This window comes from Larimichthys crocea, chromosome VII, assembly GCF_000972845.2.
Source record: "Larimichthys crocea isolate SSNF chromosome VII, L_crocea_2.0, whole genome shotgun sequence".
Taxonomy (NCBI): domain Eukaryota; kingdom Metazoa; phylum Chordata; class Actinopteri; family Sciaenidae; genus Larimichthys; species Larimichthys crocea.
In genome coordinates this window covers 24,735,001-24,755,727 of record NC_040017.1, presented here as the reverse complement: position 1 = coordinate 24,755,727, position 20,727 = coordinate 24,735,001, and the positions used below count along the sequence as shown (strand labels likewise).

Below are 20,727 nucleotides of genomic sequence, written 5' to 3'. Positions count from 1 at the left end.
ACAGTCATGACCCGTTACAAACAACTTCTTCATCAGGTTCCTCTGTCTTTATAATGTCAGGTGTTTTTGAGGACACGGGCCAGTTACCTCTTAGTTCGAGGACTTCCCCTTGATAAATAAACTTCCCCTGATCCGGCCAGGTGCAGACATGATCTGTGTCTCACTCTTGGTCAGATGCTTTGTGTGTGTGTGTGTGTGACGGGCCTCTGACCTTTCAGCTGAAATACTTGTAACTTAAGAGTGCTATTCTTTGTAAAGGTGTTCTTACATGCTACAGTTGTGTGCTCGTATTGTCTTTTTAACCTCATTTTATTCTCACTACACTCCTTGTTTCTTATAGTTAAAGAAAAGTTCAATATATTTTGACCTGGACCTTCTAAAACACAAAGTTAATCCTGCCCTGTATTTTTCCAGAGGTGTTTTTCCAGAGGTAACTTGGGATCAAATTGACACGTTCCGAGATTAGACTCAACACCTGCGAAATGAAGTTGTTCCAACACGTCCGGTTGCTGATGTTTCAAACATTAATAACCACCGTGAGTGCCTTGCCTGAAGCAAAGATTATAATTACACGATGCTTTTTACAATGAGCCATCAGAGAGAAATGCAGAACAGAGATGATTTGGGGACAACGTAATCAAATCACAAAAGGCTGATGATGGCGTGTGTGAAACAACCAGTTGGACAAAGAAAATGAAATCTTTGCTCATCTTATTTCCTTCAAAACAAAGATTTTGTGTGTACAGAGAAAGAACAGAGGCCTAATTCACTAAACTCACACTTTGTTTCTTTGTGAATGGAGCTTTCTGATTGCACTCATCTTAAATAACACTTGAAAACAAACAGTCACGGCCTCTTCAGCAGCGTTTGAGGAAACAGAGGAGACATCCTGATGCTCCTCGAAGGAGAACTTTAGAAATATGAGTTGTCACCATCAGGACAGATGTACCTCATTGATATGAGGGGTGCATTACCTGCACTGTGTTGTATAATTCTTGGTTGTTTGAGATGTGGAGCAGTCTGTGGTTTTTCTCGGTTTGATTTATTTTGGTGATCATCACTTTAAATGCTGATATTCATTTATGAATGATGATGTCCAAGTTTAATTTATAACAATGGCTCATAATATATAAGCTGACTGTATGTTTTGTACATGTAGTGGAGTAAAATATGTAGTATTTCCACCTGAATTTCTGCCTGGTAAAAAGTATAAAGCAGCATGAAATGAAAATACTTTGTACTCAGTTACATTCCACCATTACTGACTGTTCCAGTATTCATTTGTTAAAGTTTTGGTTGAAGTTGTGAATTCAAGATTATTTTTGTCCCATTATGTAAAAGCAATAAATAATAAAACATGTTACCATACACAACATGGATTCTGATGCTTTAATTACATTTAGCTGATAATACTTTTATTGTGAAGGAGCTTCTTCTCAGTGAAGCTGTGTTCAGAATGGCCTCCATGAGAGTATTTGGTAAAACAACTTGTGTAAAATCCACTGAAATATCAAAGTAGCCTGTTTATTTGTTAGATTTGCTCCTGTTGAAGTGTTTTCTTATATTTACTGATGCATTCATGTGTGAGCAGCAAACACTGGTGATGTTTATCATATATTCTTAACCTGTAAAGTATCTATTACACAAAGCCTGTATTTGTGGACGTGTGCTGCAGATAAAACAGATGATATTTAAAGTTTGGTATTATTATCTTTATTGATTTATTGTCCAGAATAAAGTGTGCGTCATGGTGGATGTTCCCGGGGACGGTCACCTGGTGGCGCATTGCGCTGCGCTTGGATCAGATGAACCCAGGGAGGAGGGAGGAGGCAACAAGAGGCAGAGCGACCGCGCCACAGACACACACAGTCCACATTTCCAGAGGAGACCGACAGTCTCCCTCCAACATTTTCTGTCGAGCTCGGGTAACAAAACAAGCGGAGCTGGACTCGTGCCGCACTCCGGGATAGATTATCAGTTAATTTCGCAGGATTTGATTTGCTGTTTATTCTCCCCCGGACGACACTTTACGCACATAGCTCTCAGGATATAAGTTATTTACAGTAGCATAAGCGGAGATCCTGGAAGATGGGTTCAGTCCCGGCGATATCTGTCCTTATTTTGGGCATTGTGGTTCCAGCGCTGGCCGGCTATATTGAGGTATGTGATCTGAAATGTCTTGTGGTTGATTCTGAGCCAGGTCAGTCTGACTTGGATCAGAAACACCAGTGTGATCTGATCATGGAAAAAAAAACAAATCTTTTCGGCCTTTATTCTGTCCTCTCTCTCTCTCTCTCTCTTCAGTCTTCACATGAGGCATTTATGGCTCAGCTCTCTCAGCGATTACACTGTTTTATCTCGCTTCATGTAACTGTAATATTTTTATTATGCTCTGACCTACTTCTCCCAAAACAAGATCCACTCATAAGTAACGGGTCTGATCAGGTTTATTTCAGTTAATAATGAAAAGGACTGACATGATAGTTGTTTTTATAGAGTTCAGTGTGTTTTTAAAGGAGGCTGATATAATATCAGATCTGGTTAAATATTAATGACTCAGTTTCCAGGTCGTTCTTGAGCACTGATTGCAGTTTGTTGGCGTTGAGTTGAACAATGTGGGAATGTAAGAAGAAGAATTACAGCAGGGTTTGCTGCAGAGATCAAATGAAAGACAGCTGTCGCTTTGTCAGGCCTTTTGGGGACACGCAGGACCTCTGCAACAGTCTCTGGAAGGAGGAAATCCTCCACCTATGTCCTCAAACTCCTGCTTTTCCTGTGTCAACAGGGTGGCCCCCTCTTGTGCTAGTCCTGTGATGCAGGCGGGCCCCCTGTTCTTGCTCATTTGTGCTTTTTAATGTCTTAATCTGACAGGTTTATAGTCCCCCCCCCCTCAAAAAAAATGACCCAAATGTAGGTCCTCCTGTTCAAACACACCCGCTCACACATGTGCAACACACTCCTTACCTGCCTGATGTCCTATTTTCCTGCTGGCTCACCGGTTATTGTCCCCGGACACTGATGCCTGCAGTGTCAGACATGTGTGTCATTGGATAACAATGCAACCATTTTCAGAGCAAACAACCCCACCAGCCTCCTACCTCCTCCCTCAGAGGGTAAACACACAAGTGTTCCTGCTCACTGTTGGAGCAACCATGACAAAACACTTTAACAAGATGTCTCCTCCTGGCACTGTTGTGTGTGCGCAGTGCAAAGTGGTCATCATGCAAGGGGAGAAGAAAAGGAACTCGGCCATTTTGAGGCAGTATTGGCTGGCATTGTGTGGACGGGGGAATAATGGTTATTATGTCCCCAACTAAATCTATGCTGCTGCTGCTGCTGCTGCTGTTTCTCTCTCTCTCTACAAAGACCTGTCCCCTCTGCAATGATTGCCTCCTCAGTCAACCTTCCTAACCGCACAGACGTGCTGATCGATACTTGTACAGACTCTCCTGAGATGATTAATGGATGAAATCAATGAATTTTCCTGATCAGTCACCCAGATTAAATTGAGAAATTTATGGCGGGGCTGCTGTACGCCTTGACTGTAAGGCAGCATGCTGCGGTTCAATCAATGGCTGTCCCTGAAGGACGAGGCTTTTTTCTTTTTCTATGTTTGATATGGCATTTTCATTTGCAGTAAAACAACCAATGCATAGAATATGGATATTCATGTGACTGCTTTGCAGCTTTACCCTCATATCCACGCTATTTGTGAACATCTTTTAGTCAGAGAAAGACTATAATTCATGATATTTCAACAGTGTGGCTGCGTAGTTAACCAAAGTTAAAGATTCAGGAAGTCCTGAGCTTCATATTAATCATCAAACTATCGTTTTCTCAGCCTGGATCATGGTCATGAAGCCAAAGCTGTTTCCCTTTCCTGTGTAATCCTCAAATGTTTGAACCATGTCAGGCCCGGACAGCCAAAAAACCAACAACCGCTTGCTGTTGTTTGTCAGCGGAGCTGCTGGTGTGTGCAGACCTGGCCCTGCTGATGAGCTTGTGGACACACACACACACAGCTGAAGTAGATATTGCCGTGTGCCGAATGCACTCCGCTCCCCTGGACCTTGAGTTTGAATTTATGAGCCTGTGAGAGTCCCTTCGGAAAACACGCTCTTGCCTTTGCTCTGGGATTGGTTTTATTCCCTCTGTCACCCACCTCTCTCCTTCCATAGTTCCTGGTGTGTGTTTGTGTGTGTGTGTGCGAGGTGTCGTCAGACTGCATCGGCCCTCTTGTTCCTCAGTTCCTGTTGGACGTTTTGTGACTGGCCAGCTACTTCAGCTGTGTAAACAGTTTTGTTTTATCAGATACCTGTGAGAGAGCCAGATTGTGATCTTTTGTTTCCTCAGCTGTGTCTGCCCTCCACCTCCTCCTCCTCCTCCTCCTCCTCCTCCTCTCTTCCTCATTTGAGCATCTTTGTGATGTAAAGGCTTCACAGCCCGCAGTGGCTTCAGAAGTGGTTTTTCCCCCTGATGATTTCTTGCTCCTCACCCTCTGTATCTCGCCTCATAACTTCATATCCCCCCCCCTCTTTTTGTACCCATAAAACAAGCCGGGTTCTTTTTTTATTCCAGTTTCACTCGCCTGTGGAGAATCCAGGGTGAGCAGCTGTGTCTTTTCTGAGGGCTAATTTAGAAAACGGTTACAACCACATTCCAGGTTTACCCAGAGAGTTGCATCACGCCGAGGCATTTGCTGATATGGCTCCCAGTGGATTAATGGAATACAGAATATGTGGCACAGTTAATGCATTCGGTACATTTTATTCTCTGCTGACTTAAGCGAGCAGAGATTATCACAGCAATGACACATAGTGTAAAAATGACTGAGTGTTATGCAACACAACATCAGATTTTTGTGCCTGTCAAAAAAAACAAAAAAACAAAAAACAAGTCCTTTCCAGCAGGGAAATGAAATACAGTTAGCCTGTAGCATCAAATATATCAACCCGAGCAACAACAGAACAAACCCTGCAGTGGTAACTCCTGGTGGAGAGACTGGTTTTATCATTCCTGTTTGCAAACATGTGCTAGTCAGAGTGGCCCTAGAGCAAGAGACAGGTAGATCCAATTCACACAAGTGCAGGAATGGTAGATACCTGTGCACAGGGAGAAGAAGAAGAAGAAGAAATATGTTCAGCATAGCCTAAAACAAAATGACGGTTCTGCTGTGAGTATTGCTCTTTGGTTGCAGCTGCATTTTTTCCCCCTTATCATCCAAACCGTGTCCGTGCTCGGCCGTGTGTGCTTGCAGTCATATTAAAGTGTGCTTCCGTGTGTGTGTGTGTGTGTTTGCTCTGCTCATGGGCTGATAGTGAACAATTGCATTTGAATGAATGCCCCCTGTTGGCTGTGATTGTCGGGGCGGGTGCTATGGAGGGATGAGTGATTCCTTATGAGGGCCTTTTGTGTGGCCCTGAATAGCCGGGACGACCCAGGGTGTTGTTACCAACAACAGAGGTGATCAAGATACCCGAGCGGGGACGAGGTGGCAGACTGCTGCCGATGCTTCACACCTTGAAAAGAACCCAAAACAACAATCGGTAGCATTTACATCTGATAATGATCACTCAATGCGTGGTTGTGGGAGGTGGAGCGCTGTTAAAGCCCCGTGTAGGCTGCCTCCTCTCTCTTCTCTAAGCTTTAAAGATTGCCTCTTTGACCTCCAACGCTGTGCCGTGTCAATCAAGTTGAAGGCGGCAGCATGTGCTCCATCAGGCGAGTATCAGCCTCGCTCGTCCTTGAATTTGTAGATTAGTGCCTAAAACCTTGCTTTCAATTGTTGGGACATCCCCGTATCCATGTGAATCCTCTTAGCGACAAGAGAGACACTTGGCGCTTATAGATTTGCAAAGGGAAAGGTACTAATCCCAGAGCCCTACCCACCTCTGTGTGCTCGTACGCTCACTCAGTTCACTCCCCCACTCGCCCACTCACTCACTCAAACCCTCATTTCCAAGCCCCGCAGTGGCAGACCGACTTCAAAGTGGAACAGAACACCGTGAGTCACCTGCGTGTAATATCAGCGGTGTTCGCTCGACATTGAAGTCCGGGCTGTGCTCTATGACTAGCCGTAGGATGGGATGTCTGATTGAATCTTAGCCCTTATTCTCCGTCCTTTCATTTCCTCAAAGAAACCTTCCTGCCACTCGCTTCACCTGCAGTTTTCTGTCTCTCCGTCTTCTTTTTCACTGCCTCGGCTGTTTCTTCCTTCCAAGCCCGTGCATGTCTCCTGGAGCGTTTCCATCGACAGACACACTCTCAGCTCATACTGGGGATTTAAATAGAGAGGCCTCATCAGGCGAGCCTTGTTCTCACGATGCCAGGCTTTGTCTCCCAGGCTCTGCGTGCGCTCTAATTATCCCAAGTGAGCCGGAGTTGCCTTCCTTTTTTCTGCAACTGGAAATGCTTGTTTGTCTGTTTATGCCTTTTTGAAGTGTGCATATATGTGTGTGTGTGCCTGAATCCTTTTTAAAGCTCAGCTCATCACATATTTAGTCGGTTTTTCTCTGCGAGAGATCCTCGGCGAACTTGGCGAGGAGTAAGCGAGTTCAGATCCACACTGGTGACTGCACATCGCTTAAGTTGCACCGGGCCTCCTGCCATATGTAGGCCAATCTGTGCACACACAGCCCTCGACAATGCTTTCCCCGTGTAGACGCAGGCGACGTTGAATGCCACTACACCTGAGTCTGTGTGTTTTTTTTTTTCCGACAATAGGCTGGCTCAGCACGGCTGCATGAGAATTCCCTTTGTCAGTTTATATGCCAGAGTGCTCAGGAATGCATAGCCCGAAGTGCAAACAGCTCACTGTATTGTGCTGGTGAGCGGCTCTCTTCCTGTGATAGCTCTGTGAGAGTGAGAGAGTGACTGTACACTCTGGTGAGTTCAGTAGACAAAAACACCCCTTTTGAAAGGAGCCCTGCCTTTTCAGACTTTATTTTTTAATGTGCTTTCTGTTTGAGAATGAGAACACAGTCGACATAGGTGAGTTAAACCCTGTCACCCCCCCCTCCCTCACCCTGCTCAGTGTATGTGTGTGTCCCTGTGGCTCAGTGAGTCACTCTTGCTGCTTGGGTTTTTCTTCCCATGAATAAAACATCCGCTGTGCTATCTATGAGTTATAGTGCACTTGTACCTCCGCCCATGGCCCCACCTGTCTTCTTTCTCGGTCCATACGTGAGGAAGACCACGTTTGCCCTCCTCTGCTTGTCTTACTCAGGTGTGTAGCTCTCATTTTTGTAAAGATCAGTGAGTCATACTCCGGATCGGGCGAGGCCTGTGCACTGATTTGTCTGCCTTTTTTTTTTTCCTGCACAAAGTGAAATAGAAAAGAGGCACCGATCCTCATGCCAGGCATCATTTCCCACTGTTTGCATGCTGAACTGCACCAGAAACTGTAAGAGCATAAATTACTCAAGGGCTTTTTCATGTTTGAACTCACCTTCTACTGAATTGAATCTCTCTTGTTGAAGAAGCATTTGATTCAGACCCGGTTTTCAGTCCTCAGTCGTACTTGATGTCTTCATGCTTTGTTGATCTGTTTCTTTGTGTGAGAGCTTGAGTGCGTGGGTGAGTCTGTCTGTCTGTCTGTCTGTCTGTCTTTGTATGTCTCTTTGTGCATTGTGTGTCCTTATTCTCTCTGAACGTTCGTGCAGCGAGCTGGGAGGCCTTTTTATTTCTTTTTTATGTTTTGTGTCTCGCTGTCAAGTTCAGTATGCTTCAAGGGTGTGATTTGAGGACTGTCACAGCCACGGCGTCTATTTTTCCTCGTTTTGTGCTGATTTCAGAGCCATGACAAGTCCTATTTACTCAAGTTGTTCTGCTAACTCATCTGCATGCCCAGGTATAAACGCAGAGTACCGCTGTTTTATAGCTGAAGGAGAATTTGGGGAGACGGTGGTGATCCTGCCTTGATAAGATAGCCGGATGACTGGCAGGCAGCCGTGCTGCTATATTTCTCTGTTTTGCTGAGCAACGCTGCACAAATACTCAATCGGCTGCCAGGGAAAACAGAGCATGTTAGTTCCAGCTCCCTCCCTGTCCATCTTCCTGCTTCCTTCACATCCCTCCTCTCTTTACTCCCCCCTGTGCATGTAATAGAAATGGTATCATCCAGACTGGAACCAACAGCAGCATGGAGTCCATCCTGTTTCTTTCTCTCTTTTCTTTAAGTTTATCTTTTTTTTTTTTTTTCCTCAGGAGAGTGGGGGGGTAGAATGAAAATGTCAGAACGGTAAGAGATAGAAGCAGTGCAGTGTAACTGTATACCCCCAGAGAGAGGCCTGTGCTGCCGCCGCTGGTGCTGTTTGACGGCCCTGTTAGCAGCCTGTCTGATACAGCACTTTCTCAAGGAGAAGGTGGCCAAGGACAAACAGCAGATCTGTAGGATGGTCCACCTGGGACAGGGACAGGACACAAGGGAGATTTCACCTACATAGGAAGGAAGAGGGGGGAAAGGGAGGAGCTAGTGTTGCACCTTTTTCCTGTCACAGATGAAACCATTTCCTTTGAGTTTTCCCCCCCTAATTATCTTTAAACTCCTGTACCTTCATGCACTGTAATTAATTCAATGAGAGGTGTTCATGCATGATGAAGAGCTCAGGCCTACAGATCCCCTCCCTGCCATCGCACGGGCAATAAAAAGAAGGTTTGTGCAACGTGGCACACAATGTAAATGAGAAGCTAGAAGCCAGCGTGAATTCTTCTTGGGCGTCTAAAATAGAAAAAGCCCAGATGACGGGGTAGGGGAAATGAATGTAGCTTGAATGCTAGCAGGAAACCCTGGGAAATAAAGGACACTCATAGACACACAAACAGACTGTGACGCGTATAAAAATAGTGCGGCAACTCCCGATTCCCCCTCAGTCAGTATTTCCCTTTATTTCCCCTGCATTGACTGTGCACGAGTTTTCTGGAGGCAGAACAGTAGAAAAGGCATTCATAGAGATAAAAGCAGTTATTTTCACTACTCATTATATAATTTTTTGGATGTATCGAGAGCTCACAGAGTTGTCCACTCAAAGATATTAAAATGACGCTGATATGAATCAGAGAAATCCTCTCATTTGAGAAGCGGGAACCAGCAAATATTTGCCATTTTTGCTTTGGTAATAAATAAATTATAGGTTTATTATTTGTTGATTTACTAATTAGTTTTGTACCGGACAGTTCCCTGAGTGTCTTAATGCATGGCGTGTGTAATGGTGTGTGTTAACAGCTAAGCCTAATTGTAGGCAGCATATTTAGCATGCCAAACCAGGCCTCCCCTCACACGGATCAGGCAGCGGCTGAGCTATGACCCTGATGTTATCCTTGTAGTATTTCTCTTGATTAATTCGCTAAACTAATGACCAGTGGAGTTTTTTCCATTATCTGTCATTATAAGTCCATTCACACTGAAACATCCATGGGAAACGACTCCTATAGAAACAGTGATTGTGTATGAAACCGTGAAGTGTTGGACGAAGGACGACTCGTTGACATTGTGTGTCCGTTTCCATTTTTACACAATAGTGCTCTGAAACGGCACTTTTCACGGGGAAACGCTGCAGCCGTGCACCTTTTTTTTTTTTTATCAGCCATTTTTTTGATCCGAGATAAAAACCAATCGAGCACTCTGGAGAATTCCATTAGTTTGATGAGATATGAATATAGCTCCGAGCACAAATCTGAAATAGTCTGCTGTTTTCAGACACAAACCCATTAAAAGTCATTTGATCTTCAGCGGCTAATTATAGAGCAGCCTTCTGAGCAGCTAGCCGCCTTCACCCGGACTCCACCTCCTCCATTCCACCGCCTCAGTGTTCATCACATCCCGTCCTTATGTTTCAGGAGCCTATTTAGCGTCACTGCGCTATTATTGAGGTGCTGGGAGCTGACAGGCGGACACTGCGGCCCAGTCATACGAGGGGTGCGGGGGGATTTGTCTGCTGTCATTGTGGGATGCTGCAGAGGGGTCATACACATGAGGTGGGGGGGTGGGTGCAAGGTCAGGTGATTGATAAAAAGCAAGTGTAGTAGACGGGCCTAGAGATGGATGCTCCCACTGTGAAGTCTGTGTCCTCTCCATGGAGACATGAGTGATTAGCTGCTGGCCTCAGCCAGTCTCACAAGAGTTATATTCTTCACTAGTCTGATTGAAATCCCTCCCTCCCTGTCCTCCTGAAGAGTGGCCGGAGGGAGGGCAGAGCAGGGCTCAATGACAGATAAGCATATCTACATTACATCCATCAACGAGCATGGCCTTGCCTTGCATTGCCCCGGAGCATCGCAGGGTAACGCCGACATGCAAACATCTCTGTTCCGCTGCTCGGTGTCTGCAGGGGGGGAGAGGAAGGGAGCGCGGAGCTCTGCAATCAGAGCGGAGATTCATTTAAAATCAGCCTGGGTGGTCATGAGAGAGCAGCACTGCATGCTGGGAGCGGAGTCAAACTCAGCTGCCGTCTATAACTTAATTCCGAGCGGTGCTCGACTGTGAATGAAGATTGTAATACAGTCTTTGGACGACGGTGATGAAAAATGACTTTAATATTTAATGCACGTATTTAATATTTATATATTTTTGGCGTTCAACGCGCTCCCTGAAATTTGTTCTGCAAACTGGAAATCCAGTTTAACATCGTCTCCTCAGAGTACATGTGAATGATAAAGGCCGTCTCCTGTGAACGAGATTCAGAGCTCATGGATTATTTTTTTTAAGTGCATCACATCTGCCTTTTAAAAAAGGTACGTAAACTATCATTATGAATCCATTTGCTGCAGACGTGCTGCTTGATTCTTTGCTACGGACTCCAAAGGTGTTAAAATTAGTTTCGTGGCATCAAAGTCAAACCCCTGGTATCGTGCCAATACTAGTGAGGTCAACAAGTTTCTTCTGTCTTTCAGCATTCCCACGCAGTACGTCTGTCACCTACAATCATCTCATGTTGTCCGATCTTTTTGAAAACGTAGCTCAGATGTCCTTGATCTCGTTCTTTCCTCCCGCGGTTCTCTGGCTCCGGCGTGGCCTCACTACAATGCAGGGCTGCCTAGTAGCGACTGCATGTGATATTTCCATGTTGTCCTTGAAACTGCTTTCCCCCCGCCTGCTCTCAATGTCAGCTCCCACCGAGCAGCATTCCCCCCACAGTCCCACTGATTTAGACACAGTGTTCTTCCTCCGCTCTTCTGTCGAAGCCGACACTACCGCACCAAACATTTTAGGACAAATTGCTTATTTTATGTCTTTTCTTTGTTCACTGGAACATTCTGTCCTTGTGCTTTCCTCTCCTCCTCTCTACTATCTCTCTATTACACCTCTCACCTCACGGCCCTCCTCCTCCTCCTCCTCCTCCTCCTCCTCGCTTCCCTAATTTCTCTTTTGCTTGCTCAACAATTATGTGCTCATTAACTGAGGGAGTCCAGGCTGCTGAGGAAGATGTCAGTGACGGGGCTGGAAGCCTCGCTGAGGTGCCCTGTTACTGTTGTTCCCTTTTATTGACAAGACTGCCTGCCTGTCTGCCAGCCTGCCTGGTCCTGAGGAGCACCTGCATGGTGCCGCATGCTGATGAGCGTGGAGTCATTCAGCAGGAAAATGAAAAAGCGGGAGTGGGAGTGACGGGAAGGAAGGAGGGAAGGAGGGAAGGAAGGAAGGAAGGATGCGGCAGTGTGTTTTCACTCAACTTGGAGGGTACGAGAGGAAGAGAAAGTGAAGTGAGCACAGGTCATTTCTTCCAAATCCCCTCTCCTCAGCACGAGAGATTAGGCGGCTGTGCTCTCCGGCAGACGAGAGAGAGAGAGAGGGAGAGAGAGAGGGAGAGAGAGAGAGAGGGAGAGGGGCACGCTCCTGCGTCTAATCCTCCTCTTTTAAACTGCTGAGGCTGCAGTACAAAGTGGGGAAAGAGTCAGCGTCCACATAAAGCAGCCCGCGGAAAACACAGCCCCATAGTTCAAAACAAACTGAGCCCTGTCTAACATTCGCCTGAGCCCTAAATCTCCTGCTCAGCCAGTACCAGGGCTGAGCCCACCACACACACCTTTTCCCACCTGGCCACTCTCTCCATCACATCACCTGAGAGTTTCCTGCAGCCCCTCGTTAACTTCTGGGCCTCGGTGATGTCCGGTTGTCAGTGATACACGCCACATACACCCCTTCTCCAACTCCACTCACCGGCTAGATTGGACCTCCCACCCAGCACAGAAAGCCTTTTAATAAACGGACAGGCAATGGCCAATTTAATCATGCTAATGTGTATGTTACAGTGGGCGGCTTATCGGCTATTTGATCTCCATACTTGGCTCACTGGTGGGAGATGGGAGCCCGAGCTGCAGGAGGAAGAATGGATAAAATGCAAGCTCGGGGAGGAAAGCAAGCAATGAAGTGAAAACAAGAGAAAGCTAGTCAATTTAGTTTCTTGAACAAGGCAATGAAGACAGCAGCTCCAATTAAAGAGGCATAGGAGACACAGGAAGCGGGAGATAATTAGGCAAATAGCGAATCTTTCCTATTAAACCAGAGAAATCTGCTCATGCACAAATCGAAAGATGGGGGGTGTCAAGTTTAGGCTAAATGCATTGTTTGACGTAGTGCTCGGGCTAGTTGTCCCGTCTATTTTAGTCATAAACATCTGGCACAGTGATGTCAAGAATGTAATCCGCTCTAGGCCACGAGGACGCTAAGCCCGGATAGAGAGGGCTGAGAGGGTCGGCAGCTCACATGGCTCTGGGAGAGAGAGAGAGTAGCAGGTGGTGAGGTAGATGTATAGAGGTAGTTGACGCAAGAGAGGAGACAGGTGCACAAAGAGTTGTCCAGAGTGCTCAAAGTGAATCGAGATGAAAGAAGGGAGTGAGAAAGAGGGAGAGATAGAGATGGAGGATTGGAGGGGTTGCTCATGCAGAGAGCTTTTAGTGGGCTCCAAGTGAAGAATGGCTGATTGTACTGACAGGAGCTCTGCACAGGAGGCAGGCATGCTCAAACTGATGCTGCAAAAAAAAAAAGAAATCCACCTGAAAATGAACCTCAATCATCAAAATCCTCGAGTCATTAACGCAAAATGAAAAGCAATTATCCTCTTTCCTGCAAGAAATAGTTTTTACACTCCGCCGCCTTATTTATGCAATTACGCACCTGCGTAGCTTAGCAACTAAACAACAAGCTCTGAGTAAAACCCTCGGTGTAATTATCTCTTTATCGCCACAGCACACAGTTATCAGTTATTTCTCTGTTGACTGACTTTAATGTGTATACCAACCTTCTCTGCAAACACCGGCGCGCACCTCAGACGCAGGATTTTGATTTGTCGTGTCGTGTCTGCATGTGCGACATTTGAGGATGTTGGCTCCAATCCAATTACCCCCCTCCGTCAGAACCGCAGCAACTATTTATTGAGGCCTGTGTGATTTTTATTTCTCTTTTTTAAAGCTGCTGTGACAACTCGAGGCTGTTCTGTACACACGAGAGCAGCGGATAAATGTTTTATGATGGATAATTATTGAGATAGCTCAGCGACGGATAGCAGAGTGCATGTTTTACTGGCTAATAGTGACATGCTTCTGCGCTGCCTCTCCTCTCTTCAGCCCATCTTTGTTCCTGCAGTCCTCCCCTCTTTCCCAACAGCCCCTGACAGTGATTGGACTAACGAGGAAGCTGTAGTCAAGCCCTTGCTATCGCTTGACGTGTCTCTTCCTAAATTGAGCAGCATACACTGCAAATAGTACACCCCGAGCAGAATCGAAACAAATTTGCAGCCTTGCTTCCTCCTCCTCTTCATCCACTGTCCTCTCTGCCTCTTCCACCTCAGCCAGCTAGAAACCAATCTGCTCTGAATGCACCTAATCTATCCAGGAAGGCAGGGGAAAACCAAATGCAATATTATGATGGCTGCCGATGACCCTCGAGCGGCGTGTGATGAGGTGCACGGGGAGGAGTAATATTCCAGGGAGATGCATGCAGCCTGAAATCTGTGTCAAGAGGGGCCGTGGGGGAAATGGCTCTTCGGTCCCCTCCTGCTCCTTCTTTGCCCGGCTCGCCTCGCTTCTCTACAAGCCCCTGGCCTTCGGAATAAAAGAATAATGAAACACAAGATGCAGCAGGCATCCTGATGTCGGCTGTCAGACGCTCGGCGCATGTTCATGAGCAGCTCCGTGCGTCTGACGTGCAGCAGATAACAGCTGAGACAAAGATGCCGAGACCACACAGCACTGACAGCGCTGGGCGCCTGAGAAATGTGTCAGAGGAGGGAAAAAACTGTGACGTGAGGGAGGGGAAAGGGATGGGGAGAAGCGAGGACCTTTGCCCTGTGATGTCAGAGAGGAGCTCAACTATCCGCAGCAGTGGATGTTTTTTCGCATGACTGGCTGCCCTTTGGTCAGCTGGAGCTACCTAATAAATATCTGAGCTGCACTTTGCACGAGTTAATGGCTACTTTGGTTGTTTTACTCTCATGTGGTAAAATCTAACTTCCAGGGGCATTTTCTGTGAAGCCTCCCACAAAGATTTGAAAGAAAAACAAGAACCTTCTCTGTCTATTAGACCTCGGTGACCAAACTAGGCAAGTCATCAGCTGAGCTGCCTACCTCCATCTCTGGTAGCAGTACCTCTACCTTTGTTGTGCACACCAACAAATGCAATTCATCATGTTCACAGGTGGAAAACAGGTGTCCTTACTGCTGCCCTGCACCTCTTCAGGTCCAACTTTATCTGCATGATAAAACACATTTGGATGAGTCTGCCCTATCAGCACTACGCCACCAGAAAAAAAAAAAAATGCAGCATCGTCCTGACTAGAAAGTTTAAGGACTGCAGTGCGACTTCATCCAACAAGGAGCCGCGAGCAGTAGCCAATCAAATAGTCCCTGGTGTATCACTTTGTAGTGTTATTGCCATATTTTTTTCTGTTGACCTTGCAGTTGTTTAAACAAAAGATAAAACAATTGCTGACTTTTTGGATTATGTTTCATGTCTCCGGGGTACCTGAAGCAACACACCCTCTCACCAGCGCATCGCCCCGCTTTGTTTTAACAGGCTGTTTTTTGGTGTGAACGCCTGCTAAAGCTCATCGCTGGCAGGTGAAAAAGATGTATTCAGAGCGGTAGCACACGCAAACCTCTGGCCTACAATATGACAATAAAAAATGTTTATTTCATGAGTAAATCCATTTATTACTCATCAGAATTCTGCTAAATTAAAGGCAATACCACGTCTGGCTCTCGCTCTCAGCGTAGCGGCAATAAAACCGTGATGCTCGCAGTGTGAACCCGCCGTGACAGCAAACCGTTGCACATCAGAATCACTTTGAATCCCTAATTTGACACGGAAAATAAATGAATGCCACATGAGCAGGTTATTACCTTTTTTAATCAGTCTTCTGACAGAATTTTTCATTAAAGACGATGGAGCATACTATCTTTAGATCTTATTTTACCTTTTAAAATCCCCTCTGAGCTCTCATTTACAAAACCTTCTTAAGATGAAATATGCTTCTAATTAGCACAAAGCCACTTATCCCAAAAAGAAATTTCATGTTTTCAAGTGTTAATTTCTCTCTCTGTGAACAAGCTCTGTTGGTGAGGGCAGGCCTGGAAGACAAGACCCCACTGGCCCACCAACTGGAGCCGCTTATAAATAGCGCAGACGCACCTTCTCCCCAGTGAAAAGGCAGCGTGCCCACAGGAAGAGAGAGAAAAAAGTACTTTGCTCTAATTAACAGTATTTTTCTCTCTTCTCTTGGCCTAGTATCTCACCACTTCACTACATTTACATTCACAGGGCAGGCTTTTATTTGACACTCTTGTCCACAGCCACTCGAAATGAACGCATAGAATAATTGCAAGATCACAACGGTTACAAGCAGCCCTACGTTAAGAGAGAGCAGGGGTGAGCGCCCTGACGATATTCTTGTGATAATATGATGCTTTAAGTGAGACGTGCGAGGAAGGGCAAGAAACAAGAAAATATGAGCTAAAGAGAGATGCTAAAGAGACGTTTTTATTTTTATTTTTATGAGATAGCAAGCAGCAGAGAAAGATTAGAGTGTTGGGATATGATTGAGCAGTGAGAGGATGACACGAGGTTCTTCTTGAAGAGATGAATGTTCAGGCTTTTTGGAGGCCCCCAGGTGCTACTTGACAGTCCTGCACTCAGAAATCTCTGGAAGCTTTGTGTGAAATTGGCAGTGCGAGACAAAATAAACTCTCGACTGTAGCTTGTAGATACACACAAGTTGTTCGGAAATGCTTGCTCTGGATAAGTGGGACTTTCAAGAGCAAACATGAATCACCTTGTCTTTGTTAACGTGTGCTTCACCTTTCACCACCCTCTCGCTGGACATCCCACCTACCAACAAGGCACAATATTCACAATGTGTAAGGTCAATGAGATACTGTGTGAACTTGATCTCACTTTGACAGTTCCTCTTGGTCATAAAAAAACCAGGATGCCCCGAATGACTGTACGGACATTACAAGAAACTCCAGCTTCATTTGTTTTTGGTTTCAGTTCTGCTCCAGTCTTGAAATCAGAGCAGCTAAATGTCAAAACATTTTCAGCTCAAGTGTTCAGGTTGTTTCACTGACTTTGTCTCCATCCGTCAGGTGTGTAATGTAACAGAAGGTCAGTGTTTGAACTGAGTATTTCCAACCAAGATCAGACATTTGTGTTTTTTGTGTGTTTGGAACGAAAAGAAAAGGAAAAAACAAGCACAAGAGGATGGTGAAATTTGAAGACACCACAGTTTTGTGGGAAATATAAATTGAACTGCACCATTCCTCACACCCCTCCTTCCCACAATCCTTTACCTCTAAACCTGCTCACATAAAACCGCAGCAGCAGCAGCAGCAGCACCGACTTTCATCCAGACTAACCTGGAATCTTCTGCGTGGCACTAACTTGCTGTAACTCGCCTTTTAAAAAAACTCGGTTAGTTAGATATTTTGTCTGACCGCGATGCCTCTCAGAGCTCGCGCTGTGACTTACTGTCTGCTAAATATTTCAAACCCAAAGCAGCGACGGTTGGTGCAGTGTCTGCTCGTCACAGGGAGCGACATTGCTGAACACACTGATGCACACTGCCATGGCAATGGGTGCAACGGCTGTTTTGTTCAATGGCGCAGACATAGCGTTGTGTACTGTATGTCTGTGTTATGTATGTGTATGTATGTATGTGTATATGTGTGTCTGTGGAGCTGAGGGTCATTTTCGTGTTTGCACACAAGGACACGGCGTTGCTGAATGCACCAAACAGGGCAGAGCAGCTGTTGTTGTCCTCTGTGCCATTCACACAGTCACTACGCCTCCCTATCTCTTCTCCCTCTCATATGCCAGTCTCTCACAACTGTGGCCTCACTCCCTCTTTCTCCATATTTTTCCTCCTCCTTCCCCTCCTCTTCTTGCTGTTTTCTCCTTCCTGTCCTTCCGCCCTGTCTCTCTGAGCTTCTGATTATCTATCTCCTCCTCCCCTCACTCCTCCTTTTGCTCCACTTCCTCAGTCTGTTTCTCTCTTTTGCCCTCACCGTTTCCCTCCTCTCTCTCTCTCTCCCTCTCTCTTCCCCTCTGCCTCTTTTTCTTCTGCAGCCTCAGTGTTCTTCTGTGTGAATAGCTGGGATGCTTTTGTAGAAGGTTTCCATAGTGATGGGCCATTTGAACAAGTCGTCATTCACGTCTGTTCTCTGTAAAGCTGGAGAGAGGCCATGTTATCTCGCCCTGACAGACAGGGAGACCTGTGCCACTCAATCACCACAACTGTTACCCCTGCAACCAGCGAGCTGCTACGCATCTTTTAGCCGGGGCTTAATTACGAACACGTCTCGCTTCTATTCATCTCCCTTCACTGAGCATGGCGACGTCAGGGGGCGACGCTCGGTGAGATCAAGTTGCAGCTCAATTATAGCCCGACTTGGAAACTGTTAGGTATATTTCAAGGTGGGACATGTAGAATATTAACACCAGTAAATAATTACCACAAAACTTGATGCAGCTCACTTTGCAGTTAATACATAATCCTACTCCCAATTCTATTTATAAGTAAGACAGGATTTAACCTTCGAGAAACATTTATCTGTCTGTGTCTATCTAAATATTTGTAACTCCTTAATCATTTACAACGATAACTACAGCATTTTTTGTCAGTAGTAGTAGTACTGGCTGCTCAGGAAACAGCGATTTATCGATTCACCTTTACTCTGCAGTCTAAAATGTCACTGTTTTGTAAACGTGAAGGCTACGCCGAGCATTTCTGTCAGTCAGGGAAAGAGCTCGGTGAGTTAGGCTTTCAGTGCAACATAAACCAACGACAACAGAGCAGGAAAAGGCGCATTGCACCATTTATGAATTCATTTTATTAAAGTTTCAAATGCACAAACAAGCAAAAAGAAAATTTATGCATTTGTAGCGTTGTGAAATAATCGTTCATTCTCTAATCGTTGCGTCCCTCATGGCTACAACGCAAACAACAACAAGTAGCGCCGTCATCTCGTTAAATCCCCCTCAGTTTAACGTCTTCGAGGGAGATCATCATCTCAAACAAGATCGAGTCAAATAAACGCGTGCATGAGCTCGAGAGAAGTACAGTTCAAATCGAATAATGCCAAACTCAAAATGAGTTACCGAAAAGGCAGCGGGCTAATCTAATAGGAGACCACCGGTCTCAGGAGTCAGACAGGTAGAAATGTTCTTATTGAGTCTCACTCAGACCCTTCATCACCCTTCATCATCCGTCCCTTGGAGACATGAAAGGAAATATAGGTGTGGTTGTGTCGGTGGTATTTCCTGCGTTTCACACCTTGGAGCAGACTCATTAACAGAGGCGTGTTCGATCAAGCACAGGTGGAGCAGAAAGGATTACAAATAGGCTTTACTGTCTTGACCGGGAGCTGGCACCGGCCCGGTGTCACGTCCGTGCCATTGTCTTCCACAGTGGGCGTTGGGTGTGTTGACAGTGTTTTTCCGCTCCCCTGTGACAGTTCGGGGCAGGAGGAACAACAGACTTTCCTCTCCTGTCCGGCCCCGTCTGGCTATGAATGATGGGAAGTTAATGAGCCCAACAGAGGTGACCGCTAGTGAAACATAATGTTCAGCTTTCTCCTTGTCACCTCAAACTCAGGACACACTCAAATGTGTCCCTTGAAAAACGTTTAGTGACGCACATGTTTCCAGGAATGTGTGGTTTTTCTTTTACATTTTCCTTTTACTTAAAGTTTCACTTTGAGGAAGAGAGATGTTGTTTTTCTGAAAGAAGAAGTGAACAGTTCCTCTTTAAAGAGAAAAACCCACACGGTAAGTGAAGCTGTTAAAAACTTGGAGCCTTCCTCACGCTGTGGGTTTTCGAGCGTTGACTCACGGGGCAGTTCCCGAGCAGTCTTGGGACACTTCGAATGGTGAAGACAAAAGGCCATTGCTCTCAGACAGAGGAGCTCATTTGCATTGCAGTGAGGGGGTTGCCCTTTTGATTCAGAGTCTCAGAACATGACACCTTTTTTCCCTTTTTATTATTCTGTTTTTACTGTCTGCCCTTTGGAGGGTGGGAGGTGGTGGAGGTGTTTGGTCCGTAGGAAAATGTCACTGTCCCTTCTGTTTCTGAATGGCCTCCTCCCCCTCTCCATCACCTCCTCTCTCATCTGTTATCTGGTGATGGCGGCGGTGGCTCGGGCCCCGGCTTTCCCACGGGCTTCCCCCATTTCTGTGAATTTGTAATAATAGACAGTTAAAGGGTTTTATTGGTTTTGTATTGAGCAGTGAAGCTTCTCTGAACGGTCTGTAGTGGACAGAAATAAGTCACATTTTATAAAATATAACAAGCTTATTTATAGAGATCATAGATTCAGCATAAACGATGATTTATCAGGCGGATACAGATACTGTATTACAGAGATATTTTCTGGTCTTGTTGCAAAGTTAACGTCTCTGGAGCTGAAATGATTAGCTGATGGACGTCCAAAAATAATCAACAACTATTCAACTATCAGCTGCTCTTTCAGTCATTTTCCAAGCAAAACTAGTGAAAAAGTGCCAAACATTATCCGGTTCCAGCTTCTCAAATGAGAGGATGAACTGCTTTTCTTAATATCTTTGAATTTTGGATTGTTGTTCGGATAAAATAAAACATTTGATTTGATATTTTTTGACAATAATATTTAGTTTAGAGGCCCTAAACATAAAAAAAAAATCTTTCCAACTAGATTACCAACTATCACCTTTATAACACGTCACATTATATCTTTGTATAGTGATTCTCGCCCACTTCTAACACTGTCAGCTCATGTAAACATCTTAACCAGGTTGTCCTACTCACATTAAGCTCATAATCAGAGCCTCAGTTCACTTTGCTCTTGCTTGTACGTGTCTTTGTTCTTTGTTCTGTTTTAAAGAGTACGTGACACGATGGTTGCAAAGTGCAATGCTGTGTTTATAAAGCAGCAACGTGCACAGGTCTAACATTGAAATCAGTGCAGCTTCCTCTAAAACATGAGGAACAATAAACACATTTTGTTCACTCTAGTGTGCTTCAGGTGTTTTCCACGTCTTTAGTATTCACCCACCAATCAAAGCTCTGCATGCATATTGAGGTTAGGTCCTTTATGGAGCACTAAACCGTATATGCTGTGCGCTTTGAGAAGATCTCACGGGGGAAATTCAAGCAACAAACGCAAGACACAATAAACAAGCGCACACTACACTAGGAGCTGTTATATAAGAGCTATAATAGAAGCTAATAAAGAAACAGAACTGCTGTAATTGCTCCTCTCCAC

At 45.4% G+C, this 20,727-nt stretch overlaps 1 protein-coding gene across 5 annotated transcripts in view; it reads left to right on the top strand.

Moving 5' to 3' along the window:
* The first annotated feature begins 1,837 nt into the window (after positions 1–1,837).
* Positions 1,838–20,727, top strand: part of aplp2 (amyloid beta (A4) precursor-like protein 2) — a 50,432-nt gene continuing 31,542 nt past the window's right edge. For 3 of the 5 annotated variants that reach the window (XM_027280187.1, XM_019272977.2, XM_010739696.3), the window contains exon 1: positions 1,839–2,160. In XM_027280187.1, the coding sequence (XP_027135988.1) occupies positions 2,089–2,160 (72 nt within the window). In that variant the 5' untranslated portion in view covers positions 1,839–2,088. Of the gene's footprint in view, positions 2,161–20,727 lie in introns of all 5 variants that reach the window. The other 2 variants (XM_019272978.2, XM_010739698.3) reach the window with 2 other exon arrangements.